Here is a 13,764-nt window from a genome sequence, read left to right as displayed (position 1 = left end):
TCAGTATATGCTCTATTTACCACATTCTAGTCTCTGTGATAAAACAAATAATGATCATTCACGTGATGGTTTGGCTATTACTTCAGGTGTGTCAGTGTTCAAGACGCCAAGAGCTATCTGCTGCCCAGCATCTGCCTGCCAGGGCCTCTTCACCCATACCTCTCAACAGTATTCCTAAAGTGGGCAGGCTGCGGGGGATGTACTGAGCTTCTTAGGTACAAACCCAGCCACTGACCAGAAAGGAACCCAAGAGAAGCTGAAGAGGTATTTTCCTAGCTGGCATATAACCTACTATTTCAACCATGCATATACTCTAAGGTGCCACAATGTGCCAGGCACCACACTGGATTCCAAGGAGATATATATATATATATATAGTCTATCAGGAGTGATTTGGAAACTATGAAACAATATTAATTACATGCTCAGTAACCGTAGGAGCAGCACTGAGAACAACTGGGCTTAGAACCTGTTCTTCAAAATAGACTTCAGAAACCAAATTAAGAATGGGTGCTGGGGAATGGGTAAAAACATTGAAGTCCTGCAGGTGAAAAGAGAAAGCCACATTCCTTTGATCTAAATGATCAAACTATGAAACAAAGAGGCTAGAGGCCTCCAGAAAGGCAGTAGCAGGAACAGGGAATGGGCCACTAGTATGAGGGGCATCAAGTTTTTTAAATGCTGGTTGTCCAACTTAAAGATTCCCCCCAGTTTAAGTAAATACAAGGGACCATATTCTGTCACCACCATAGCCAATTGTGTGGTAGACCGGATAGTTTGAAAAGTTCCTTTGAACGTAACTGTTTTTGATATCCTAGCACTAAGTCCATTTTTTAAAGCCAAGAATGCTCAGTTTCTCCCTGTACACCAATAATGTTTGGCTTTTCAAATTTACATGTCCAATTACAGATAAATAAAAGAAATGAAAGACAGTAAAGATACCTCTTACAGTGCTTCTTAAAATAGGTTTTTTTTTAAATTTCCTTTAATATGTTGTGGATTCCATCAAATATAACCCTTTAGGATTGTTTTTACTACCTCTACTAGTATAGACAAATTTATGGAAATTATTTTGAATATACCATGTCTACTTCAATTAGCATAATTTTATGTAGGCAGTTAAGGATGTCTATCTTGCCAGTATTGCGTTTCAGGAATTACACAGTTTATGGGATAAGCTTGACACCGAAATCTAACTTTGAGCCCTGTTCTGACCTCACTAGCTGGTGACCCTGTGCAAGCCAACTAATCAGAACCTTGGGTCCATGTCCATAAAATAAAGACATTACAACCTGTCATACCTCTATCACAGGGTTCCTATATATATGAAAATTTTTTTGGCAACCATACAAGTACTATAAAATGACAATTACATACGTCAATGAGGTTAACCACCAAGATAATTTTTCGGCTTCATGCCTATACCCAAAAGCTTTTAAACAAAACAGCTTAAAGTGGTCATTAACCAAATGAAGACTCTGTTACCCAACCATGTCCCTACTCTACTAAGTCTAATCTTTGGAAGAACTTAATTCATTTTAGTGGAAAAAATCAGGGTTAAGATATTTATTAGTGTTTATACAAACAAGCTGCAACTACTAATTCAAAAATAGGAGGGTTTTTCCTCAGTAAAGAGTACATTCTTTAATAGGACTCTATTTGAATAAGAATTCCATACAAATAGAATATATACTTAACACAAGAAAGCAAGGGAGGATTTTACATTACACAGAACAGACATTCAGTTGGTTCAGTCATGGGTGAGTTACCCTTCCAACCAAATACTTATTTTTTATATTTATTACAAATATTGCATTCAGTTCAGTATATGCCAACAATCACACAGTTTTAACATTTAGTAGCATGAAGCCCACTTAACTGTTTCCTTCCAAAGGGATATAGGATGTAGTCTTCATTTCACAAGGGTAGAAGTGACTGAACTACTGTCTGCTCTTTAATGTTTCAACTAACCTGTGAAGACAAAACAGTTTCATAACATTAACTTCAAACTTTCAGGTATAGAGCATGATCACTTATAGTAAGTTTTATGCTGACAGTGGATTTCAAAGCATTTTAAATGATGAAAGCTAAGACAGTTACACTGAAGAATAACATTATGGACCCAATTTCCATGAAAGCCTTTTAGCTTTCACTTTTATCTGTGCTCTGAATGAATAATCAAAAAGACCAAATATCTTTTTTCCGGGCTGTTAACTACTTGCAGCATGGCCAGATATGCATAACTCAGAGGGGAAAACTAGTCTCAAATTGCACGAATCAATTACATGACAGTGTAACTACTGTATCACTGGTCTGTGACAAGGACATCCAACTATGTGTGTGTTAAGGCAGTGAGCATGGAGATATGTAAGGGAAGGTTCTTGAGAAGAAGACAGTCTTAACCTAAGTCCTGAAGGATAAGGAATTGGAGGATGTGGTAAGGAAGGGAAAAGTTTAAAAAAAAAAAAGGCAGAAAGCTGGCTTATCTATCTATAATCAGGTAGGTGTGGCTGAAATAATAGCCGATGTATATGAAGACCAGAGGAAGAAAAGGCTGGAAGAACTTAATATGATAAGCTGCAAAGTAATCTGAATTTCATCCATAAGACTAAAGGGAAAGCACATGTGTACAAAGAGCTACACACACAAACAAATGCACAGATGGCTTCTGTAAATATACTTTACCATTCCATTGCCTCATCAAGGCCAGTGCCTTTGGTTGCTGAAGTTTTGAATATTTGCCATTTTCGGTCCTTCAGTGCGGGTAACCCAAGTGAATTTGCCATCTCTGAAGGAGTCATGGCCTGTTCCATGTCCTGCTTATTTGCAAACACCACTAAAATGGCTTTTCTCAGCTCTTCTTCCTAAATAAAATAGAAGGTACTTAATTTTCTCTAATTAATTTGCTTCCTTGACTTTAGAAAGAAATGTCAACAACTATATTATTTTAAAAGTTTATTCTATAATTTTGAATCTACAATGTTCATTATAAATTATTTGAAATTATAGAGAAGTATGAAGGAAAAAAGCTTCATCCATAATCCTACCTCCCAAAAATGATCACTCTTAATACTCGATATTTTCTACTGCTTTATAATTCAGATACTTACAATTTATTAATATATACATTAACACATTTAAGATCACATTTATATACTGTTCTATACCTGCTCTAAAAAATAAACATTAAATCATGGATATTTTTCCAAACAATCAAAATTTTCCCAAAAAATGTAATGGTTAAATACACTCTATACTATGAATGCATATTACCATCAACTATGTAACTGTTCTCCAGTATTAGACTCTCACTAGGTTCTTTTTACTTGACTATTACAGAAACCCAAGGGACACAGTCATTACACAGAAATCTTTGTATGAATCTCTAATTCCTTAACAAATTCTCCAAAAGTAGAATCAAAGTATGAACTATATTGGGATTCTTATTATATATATTAATAAACTACCTTCCAGAAAGGTTATAATAATTTAGGCTCCACCAACAGTGTATGACAACCTTGGAAGAATTAGAAATTACATATTCTTCCAAACACAGCATCTCATTAAATATTACCAGAGTATTAGAAATGCAAATGTTATGTGCAATACAGTTTTCTCCTGTGCACTTTACGTTCATGCCTTTTGCTCAGTTTTCTACTTATTTGCAAAGGGTCTTGATATGATTAAGAACACTAATCCTTAATCACTGATTGTAAAACTATGTACTGGTTCCCTGTTTTACACTAATTTGTATTTGCACGGTTTTCATTTGTATTAATATAATTAAATCTATCTTTTCTTTTGTAATTCCTTCCAATCCTTTGATTTAGAAAGATCCTATCTAGAAACGTTAAACATATTCTCTTACATATTCTTGGAGTTAACAACTTCAATTTTTTACATTCAATTCTTTACTCCAGGAAGAATGTATTTTTGTGTACAAAAATAACTTAAATTGGTTTTGCAAGTTTGAATGTAACAGAACAGACCTGACTCATAAGTTCCATGTACTTTATATTATACATTCAGTGACTGAATCAATTATAAATTACTTCCCTAAAGAATGAATAATTTTTAGTTCTTACTCATAAAATTATACAAGTCAAATCCCAATTTCACAAATAATCCAGCACAACTCAAGAAACTGTATACTGAAGCTAATAAATAACACATTTCTTTTATGTAGTACTTTTTATGATAAAAATCCATACCATTTAGATTATATCTAACTAAGTAAGCTTTTATTTTAAAAATCCATTACACTGAAAGCAGTTAAACAGTCCCTTAAAATTCCTTACACTTCAATTTGTTTTAAGAAGCTCTTATGATAAATATGATGCTACATTGTGAAAAAAAAAAGCAACATTTTAAAATCAGTGGGTCTGCAATTTATAACTCAGAAAGCATTAAGTCATTAGTAAAGAAATCAGAAGTCCGACGTCTTCTGAGAATGCTTCTACTCTGGTAATCAAATGGCCTAGAAAACATTTAAGCATTCAATGATTGGCTAAGTCAGAATCATAGTTCTGGCAGGAAAAGGGAACTTACTCATCTAATTTTCACAAACAAAGGCAATTTCGTTATTACTTAAATGAACCATAAGCACATTTGAAAAGCTTATTTAACAACTGGAGATTTTTTAAACTTTTGATTATTTAATGCATCCTCTGAATTCAGCTAGCCAATAAATTACCTTATGAATTTCAGTGACTACAATGTTTTGAGTTTTTAAGTGTTGTGCACTGTTCCACACATCAGGAGTATTAGGGTAAACTCAACTTACATTTTAGGGTGGGAGACATATATGAACAAATATATTTTAAAATACTGGAAAGAAAGAGTAAGTTGTACAAAAAATAAGGCAGAATAAGGTGTTAGCAAATAACTGAGGCTCCTCTCTGAGGCAGAAACATGAGATAAAACATGCCAAGACGGTAGCCATGCAAAGATGTGGAGGAGGAGCATTCCAAGCAGAAATATGAGCAGGTGCAAAAAGCCCGAAGCCAAGCGTCGAATGTACAAGCTTGGAGTATCCAAAGAACAGAGAGGTCAGTATGACTGAAGCTGTAAACACTGGAAAGAATAAAGAATGAGAAAGCTAGAAGAGATAAACAAGGGCCAGAGGTGTGCCAGAAACCCAGAAATTCCAAAACAAACAAACAGGCTTTGTTTTTATACCCTAATCTGCTTCCTTAAACTAAGTTATACAACTAGAAATAGATTTTATGAAAAAGTACTTCACAGGAGTAACTTAAAATAGTTTCTTCAGTTTAGAGAGAGTTTTACCTCTGAGCTTCCTAGAAAGAATCTAGTTTAAAGAACTTCCTGTTTGGATTTTTTTTTTTTTTTTTTTGGTCTTTTTGTCTCCATCTCTCTTCCCAACAGAATTTCTAGAATAGGAAGTAATTTATATAAAAGAAAATGACACTAAAGCCAAGGGAAGAAATTTTCCTGCTTTTAATTATTCCTGCAAGTAGTAACAATAAAAACAACAAGCAGATGTAAAAGATGTCCCTACACTTGAGTGAAGTTTTCTTACCTCCAACATAGCAACTAACTCTGATTTGGAAATGCCAATTCGATCTCGGTCACAACTGTCTACCACATAAATGACTGCATCTGTGTTTGAATAATAACATCTCCAGTATGGCCTAAAGAAAATTCAGAAAGGGAGAATATATTATTATCTGAAAGAAAAAGAACAAGTTATGTTAATTTATATGCTAGGACTTGGCAATGATGGGGATTAGGAGGTTTACATGCCAATCTTGCCAGCCCCCCGTGTTAGAATCAATGTTTCTGATGGTATGTATCATATCCTTCAGATGTGGAATGATAAACATAATTCACAGGATCAGAAGTTTCAGAACGAGTTCAGACTTTAGGCTAAGAGAGGACTTTATAATCAATCTATGAAATCACTAACCGTACTGAGATAAAGTTATACATAGACCATATTATGACATCTAATAATTCTCTAACTAGGAACTCCTTAAGGAATGGGTTCTTAAAAAAAACTTTTAATATGATTTTATACAGCAGACATTAAACTGACTACTGAAGACTTCATGAGCAGAAATGGCTAAAATTAGACAGGGATACAAAAGTGGTTCAAAAAATAAAACCAGTTAAGGGGCACCAGGGTGGCTCAGCCATTATGCATCTGCCTTCAGCATGGGTCAGGATCCTAGGGTCCGGGGATCCAACCCCATTTCGGGCTCCCTGCTCAGTGGGAAGCTTGCTTCTCACTCTCACACTCCCCTTGCTTGTGTTCCCTCTCTCACTGTGTCTCTCTCTGTCAAATAAATAAATAAAATCTTTAAAGAAAATAAAAATAAAACCAGTTAAAAGGCAGGAGGATGTTTGGAGAATGTCCTACTTATGTTTTAAGATGGTAGGTACCACAGTGAGCAACACTGACAGTCACCAAACTCTCACAGTGGCCATGCCAAGCATAGAATTCAGGGCAGGAGACCTATGAAGACCTAAGTTCTACAGGGTATCTATGTTCACATTAGCCCTAAATGGTGGACTGAAAGTTATTTTTATAAAATCCAAAGCAGTCTGTTTCAAGACAGAGTGACAAGAACTAAATGGAAGACCCTTTTCAGATAAAAACTACTGAAGTAATTAGATCTTGAGATTTTCATGAAAAAACTTTTCATTAAGTTAATATGTGAAGAACAGGCTTCCTTAAATTTTTTTATTTTAATTCAACTGAAGAATAAGTAGTTTTACCTCATTTTAAACCAAGTGGTTCCCATTTAAATTACAAAAGAAAACATATTTGACTTACTGCTCTTAACCTTTAAAGGGCTTACTAAATGTTCAGTACTACAAAGTAATCTGGTCTCTGTATACCATACCTGATACTTGTCTGTCCTCCTAAATCCCAAACTTGGAATTTAAGGTTCTTGTATGTTACCGTCTCAACATTGAATCCAATAGCTAGAAAAGAAATCAAAATCAGTAGTCTATGTAGACTAATGCATTCTACTTTCAAAGTATCCAATCCAATTTTAGCAATTAACAAATTACTACTGAATCACATTATTGGTTAAATTATTCCACTTAAGACAAAGACAAAACAGTTGCTGTGCTATACACACACACACCATCAATTAGGAATATCAGCACCACTTTCAGGTTATATAAGAATCCCTAGTCACCTCTACAAATATAGAATTTTTAGCTCAATGGAAATCATACTGTTAAACTCCCTGTATAATACAACCCTGGCATACAAGTGTTTAGGAGGTTGTGTTTAGAAAGAACAGCCACAGATGCATTACAAAAAATGGAATTTTGACAGACAGCAAGTAAACAGGGAACAAAACCAAGAAAGCCTAAATTCTAAACTTCAGTAGGTTAAGGATTCGGCAATACCTATATACTACTTTATGGAAACTGGTTTCTCTAAGTGTGGCAATCTCACAGACCCTTTGCAGACTTCCTCAAGAGCTCATCTGTAGTAAGGTTGTGGCTAGACGGTCAATGGGAAGTGTCCCATCTCTCTTCCCTCCCATCCTTTTTCGGGGGAGCTCTAACACCACATGGCTAAGGCAGGATACTGTTTTCATTGAAAGGAATCTAAGGGAGGGTGGAGAGGATTCTGAGAAAACTGGTTTCCAAGATTTTAGAAGCTTAAAAAATCAAAGTGAAAAATGACTTATAGCTATAACTGGACAATTAACTTTTGTTTTAAATTTAAGTCTATGTTGGTAAATGCTTCTAATGAGTATACAGTAAACATTCTCTATCACAACTGAAAAATAGCTATATTACACCTGAGTGAAAAACTAAAAAAGCAAGTTTATGATATCTCCCTTGGAATTAGGTAGGAGTATAATCACCATCTTTACCTCAATTACAAACACTGTTTACATGCACAGGACAAGAGTATGCTGTACAGTTTATTCACTGAAATGCAATTCACTGGGCTGTGTGCACTGCAAGGGCCAAGACTTAACCACAACAGAGATGGGTTACTTTGAAAAGCAAGAACCACGGGAACTAAAATTTACTGAAGATGGCACAAAGAAAATAACCGATGCCACGGGGCTTAAAAAGTTCTTCTTTCATGAAACCTAGACTTCTTTTTTAATCTGGAAATTTAAATACTACTAAATATAAAAATATCTTGAGTGACGAGTGATTTCAGAGGCATAATTTAATACTCTTCAGCAAATTCTACAAACTCTTAGTTTAAATATATTAATATTCTCTAAGTAAATTCACATCAACAAATTAAAAAAGTATAAACAACAGTATTCCCATGTAGTCAAACAGGACTGTTTGAGAATATCCTTCTAAGGTATCAACAACTGATTTAAAGTTGAGGTGTTTCTTCTCTTGATATAAAAATATCAGTAATACCTAAAAAGGTACCAGATTAATTCAAGAGTCTGTCTCTTCCACTCCATTCTTTATAAGCGATCAACAGAATTAAATAAGAGAAACAAATCTTAATTAAAATTGTAACAAATAGGGGGAAAAAAGCCTATCAGGGGGAAAAAAGCCTATCAGATGCAATAACACCACTTAACACCTACATAATTCTTTAAACAGGTTTACAAAGTATTTTATGTACTTCATAAAGTCAGTGGGTGTTATCTTCATTTTATCAATAAAGATAATGGCTCTCAATGAAAGTGGCTTCATTTCCCTTCATTAAAGTGGCTTAATTCCAGCCAACTTTAAAAATAGCTCTAAAGAGCAAAACCCAGCCATGCACAGGGGTTTACAAACTGCCTCTAAACTTATGAAAAATAATGTTACCAAATATATACACAATGGAATACTATGCAGCCATCAAAAGAAATGAAATCTTGCCATTTGCGACAACATGGATGGAACTAGAGCGTATCATGCTTAGCGAAATAAGTCAAGCGGAGAAAGACAACTATCATATGATCTCCCTGTTAAGAGGAAGTGGTACATGCAACATGGGGGCTTAAATGAGGGTAGGAGAAGAATCAATGAAACAAGATGGGATTGGGAGGGAGACAAACCATAAGTAACTCTCAATCTCACAAAACAAACTGAGGGTTGCTGGGGGAGGGGGGTTGGGAGAAGGGGGGTGGGGTTATGGACATTGGGGAGGGTATGTGCTTTGGTGAGTGCTGTGAAGTGTGTAAACCTGGCGATTCACAGACCTGTACCCCTGGGGATAAAAATATATGTTTATAAAAAATAAAAAATTTAAAAAAAATAATAATAATGTTACCAATATTATGTCCATATTAGTTTACAAGCCTTACTATATTAAAATTACCTAATCATTACATTAAATGGAAAACAAGAACCCCTACAATTAGTTTATCATAACAACACTTACTAGGAATAGTAGTAACGACTTCTCCAACCTGTAATCTGTATAAAATTGTAGTTTTTCCTGCTCCATCTAATCCCAAAATTAAAATCCTCATTTCCCGGGTTCCAAACAGACTGGAAAAAATACTTGAGAAAAACCCACCTGAAAAAGTAATAAAAGATAAAATGCATTCAGTATCATTTTGTGAACTAAGTCCATAAAACATTTAATCTTGCCCTTTGAAAGTGATACCGAATTAATTAATACTGTTATATTCTCCTCAATTCTTAGGTGCGTAAGTTTGCTACCAATGATATATGTTAATCAAGATCAAACAAGTAATTACTGATTGTCACCAGTCCTAAATAATGTGTCAGGAAGGCACAAGAAGATATATTCCCGAATAAGAGAAACAGAACCACTGTCCTCATGGAGTTCACTGTTTCATGTAAATTGTTTTAAAAGATTTTACTTACTTATTCCAGAGAGGTAAGAGAGAGAGCACAAGCAGGAGGAGCAGCAGAGAGAGAGGGAGAAAATATAGCAAGGGGGGCAGCAGAGAAAAAGGGAGAAGCAGGCTCCCTCCAGGGAGCCTGATGAGGGGCTGGATCCCAGGAACCTGAGATCATGACCTGAGCCAAAGGCAAGTGCTTAACTGCCTGAGCCACCCAGGCGCCCCCTGGAGCTCACTTTCTAATCATGAGAATATAGATAGCTTAGCATGATCTCCTCACAACCCCTAAACACTAAAGAACAAATCGGAATGACAGTGGGACAATAAAGTTCTCACATGTGAAAAGCTATTGTTTTCACTGTATTGCACCACCATCATCTCTCTAAGAAATATAACTTGCAAAAGAAATTGAAACACAGAAGCCCAAAATAACAAAACCTAGTTTTGAGAGAAAACTCATTTAAAAAAGTAATAAATGTATCAATGTATCATTAAACATTTCCAGAAAGTTTCCTATACATAAAGCATTGTGTAACATAAAAGCACTTGTGAACAAGAGTTGTGATTATCAGAATCACCACTGATTGGTGATTAAAAGCTTCTGTAGCACCTGGATGGCTCAGCTAGTTAAGCCTCCCACTCTTTTTTAAAATACATTTTTTTAATGATTACCAGAAAAAAAAAAAAAACACTTTGGCCTCTTCCCACCAAAAGTCATCAGAGAAGATTAAAAGACAGTTACATGAACAATTAAAAAAAAAAAGTTGACAACTGAAGTGATGTCACATGCAATGCATGGTTATCTGACACAGAAATGACACAATTAAGAGCCTCAAGTCTAGAAAAATGAAGAACCATGGGCCAGAGAACCTTAGAAAAGTGTAACAGAAGGTGCATAACTTGACAAAATCTATTCTACCTTTTACACCTTAAAAAATAAAAAAATAAATGAATGAATGAATAAAACCTGGGGCACCTGGCTGGCTTAGTCTGTGGAGGATGCACTCATCTCACAGTTGTAAATTCGAGCCCCACCTTGGGTGTAGAGATTACTTAAAAATAGAATCTTTAAGGAAAAAAAGACTTAAGGGTGTTATGGGAAAAGACAGGAAAGCACTTGTGTTCCAAGACAAGAAGTAAATCCCCTGGAAAATGGAAGAGGAATTAAAATAATCCAAAGAATTTGCATCATTTGGACAGTTGTGAACCAGTTTAAAAAATCTGCACCTTCATTTGGGTTCCAGCCGGGAAGGAAGCTAGCGATAGCTGGTGCTTGTGAGGACAATGCTGTGACCTCAATTAGCACTCCAAATACCGATCTTAAAATTTCGCTCACTGACCAGTAATGACCAATACAGTCCCTATTTCCTTCTCCACCTTACTCTATCATTTCCATGAAAAGCTACAGATAAGCAAGCAAATACCAAGTTGGCTAGAAAACATTGGAGCAACATTCCCTTTGGATTTTTTAAACTGACGCAATCCCAGGGACCAGGACAAGAGAATCAAGCTTCCACTGTGAGGTCAGATCTCATCTTTAACGCAAGAAACCTGCGACTGACAAACTGCCAAGCTTTTCAAGGCCAACTCTGTTCCCCCAGTCAAGCTGGGTCTGAGGAGGTGAGGCAAAAGTTCATGGTCAGGGTTAAGGACTCAGGGCCGGGTTCCCAGGCCGAAGCGCTCTCCGGGGCCGCGCTGCCCCCACCCCCTGACCCTTCTGGGATTCAGGGGCCAAGAGTGAGAGCAGGGGCGAAAGTTCCAAGCAGGGTCCACCCCCACAGGTGACCAGCCAAGGTAAGTTAAGTCTTCAGCGACCCGCCCTTGAAAAGCTGACTACTCTGGGCTTCCCAGGCTGGCCCCCCTCCTCCTCCTGGTCCTAGCCCTCGGCCGCAGCACCTCCATCGCTCTTGGGAGCCTTTCTCGGATTCCTCACCCATGGTGAACCGCCTGTCCGCCCTTGTCGGTGGTCAGAGACAGGCCCCGGCCTCGGCAGCTACTCCTATTCGGGCCTCGGCGCCTCCACCTCTGCTCGCCTTGGCCTCCGGGTCCGGCTTCGGCTCCCAAGCGAATCCCTTGGAAGTCCGGTCAGCCCAGCAACTTCCACGTCGGACTCCCGGCGGGGGCGGGAGCGAAGGGCCGCAGCGCCTACGCGCCAGGAACGGCGACCTGAGCGTCCGCGTCGCCGCTTTCGACGAAACTTTTCGGCGCGCTAGGTGGAAGCCAGAAGATAAAAATATTCAAGGACCCCAAATCTCTCTTGATTCTGTATTTTTGTACTTAAAGGGCTTCCAAATAGGGAAATTCGAATTTTCATTTTAAATTCTGACACCCAAAAGTGGCGAATCTGCCAACCAAAAATTCGAGTCCGGCCTCCACACTGCAGCCGGAATGGACGCCGGCACAGAGTGTAGCGTCGCAGAAGTTGTAGGTGCTGAACTACCCTGCGGGGAAGACGTCCCTTTTTCTGGGTGCTTTTCCCACACGGAAATAGGACTGCGTAATAATGGTAGAAACAGCCCCGCACGGCCAATACTAGTCAACCTTACACTTGAGGTCGCTAACGGGGTTTTTGGAGTCGCAGTGGCGTGCAGGGTCTGCGTTAGAGCCGTTCACCCCTTTCTTCCACCTGAGCACCTGACCCCTCTTCTGCGATGGGCAGGATGGACGAGCTGGTTCAGATCACAAGGACTGAGGACCTGTTCCCTCCATGAGCGTGAGAGTAATGCCAGCTTTGACAGAAAATTGTACTGGGAGGAAGGAAGTGATACTGGGAAGATGGGAAAAAGGGATTCCCCTAGATTCTGATTTTTTTTTTTAAGATTTTATTGATTTCCCCTAGATTCTGATTTTTTTTTTTAAGATTTCATTGATTTATTTGACAGAGATACAGAGAGAGAGGGCACCCAAGCAGGGGGAGTGGGAGAGGGAGAAGCAGGCTCTCCGCTGAGCAGGGAGCCCGAAATGGGGCTGGATCCAAGGTCCCTGGATGATGACCTCAGCCGAAGGGAGACGCTTAACCGCTGAGGCCCCAGGGGCCTTTAGACTGTAACCTTTTTAAAAGGTTGAGTGTGGGTCTCTTAAAAATTCTTAAAGGTGGTTACCTGGGTGGCTTAGTTGTTAGGCGTCTGCCTTTGGCTGTGGTCATGATCCCAGGGTCGTGGGATCCAGCCCCGCCTCCGCCTCCCTGCTCAATGGGAAGCCTGCTTGTGTTCCTATTCTCGCTCCCGCTCTCTCTCGCTCTCTCAAATAAATAGTCCTTAAAAAAAAAAAAAAAAAAAAAAAGTCTTACAGGCACACCGAAAAGTAAACCTATCTCTAGCTCTCAATCCCACAGTTCTTCACAGAAGTCATCATTGTATACATTGTCTCCTTCCAAATATAATTTTTGCATATTATGTTTTTATTTAAAGTAGAGATTTTCATCCATTCAAAAGACGTTTATGGACTGCTTCGTTTTTACTTCAATTTTCAGACCTCTCCAGCTGTCTAGGCATTGAACTAGATTTCCCTGTTGCTCTCGCCTCCCTTCCTGGCTTCTCAATCATAAATTCACAAAAATTTTTCTTCCAAGGAGAAGTTCGGTTTTATTTGTTATTTATTGTTTATTTATGGGAGATTTGAGCCACTCTTTAAACATCTAGACCTTTTTAAGGTTGTGCTTTGTAAGCATTATGTTATCCCAGCTGTTGGATCTCAGTGGGCTGAGATTCCACTGACCCTTTTTCACCTGTTCTTCATCCACCTCCAGTCCATATCTTCCCACGCTGAGCTACTGCCACTTGGCAAAAGATTTATGTTTCCAGTATAATGCACATAATTGTCTGAAAATACGAATTCCTTTTAAGGGAGAACTGAAAGGAAAGATACACTGTAAAGTTTATATTTGCACCACATATTCTGAACCAGATAAGCAAATGAGACTTTTTGAGAACACTGAGTAAACTGAAGCGCTATATACAGATGAAAAAGCATTGTTAATACTATTAGGTGGCATTCC

At 37.9% G+C, this 13,764-nt stretch overlaps 1 protein-coding gene across 4 annotated transcripts; it reads right to left on the bottom strand.

The window, feature by feature from the left end:
• Nucleotides 1–1,551: 1,551 nt before the first annotated feature.
• On the bottom strand, nt 1,552–12,970 carry ARL1 (ARF like GTPase 1). 4 transcript variants are annotated; one of them, XM_082739175.1, is made up of 6 exons: nt 12,869–12,970; nt 11,701–11,976; nt 6,867–6,948; nt 5,540–5,651; nt 2,686–2,864; nt 1,552–1,971 (listed from the first exon to the last, which is right to left on the bottom strand). In XM_082739175.1, exons 2-6 carry the CDS (start codon nt 11,702–11,704, stop codon nt 1,941–1,943), a joined length of 408 nt encoding a protein of 135 aa, XP_082595301.1. In that variant the 5' UTR covers nt 11,705–11,976; nt 12,869–12,970; the 3' UTR covers nt 1,552–1,940. The 4 variants fall into 4 exon arrangements, with proteins under 4 accessions (XP_082595301.1, XP_082595300.1, XP_082595299.1 ...); XM_082739174.1 differs by lacking the exon at nt 12,869–12,970 and adding an exon at nt 9,338–9,475 and having other exon boundaries at nt 11,701–12,187; XM_082739173.1 differs by lacking the exons at nt 11,701–11,976; nt 12,869–12,970 and adding exons at nt 9,338–9,475; nt 11,192–11,225.
• Between the last annotated feature and the right edge of the window lie 794 nt (nt 12,971–13,764).

Source organism: Mustela nivalis (genome assembly GCF_964662115.1).
Source record: "Mustela nivalis genome assembly, chromosome: 7".
In the NCBI taxonomy this organism is placed as follows: domain Eukaryota; kingdom Metazoa; phylum Chordata; class Mammalia; order Carnivora; family Mustelidae; genus Mustela; species Mustela nivalis.
This window is presented reverse-complemented; position numbering and strand designations above follow the sequence as displayed.

Excerpts from the sequence above, each read along its gene's own strand:
- ARL1 (XM_082739173.1), bottom strand. Across the intron at positions 6,949-9,337 it reads AGTCGTTACTACTATTCCTA|CTATTGGATTCAATGTTGAG; the intron begins GTAAGTGTTGTT and ends TTTCTTTTCTAG. Across the intron at positions 1,972-2,685 it reads CTTGATGAGGCAATGGAATG|GTTAGTTGAAACATTAAAGA; the intron begins GTAAAGTATATT and ends TTGTCTTCACAG.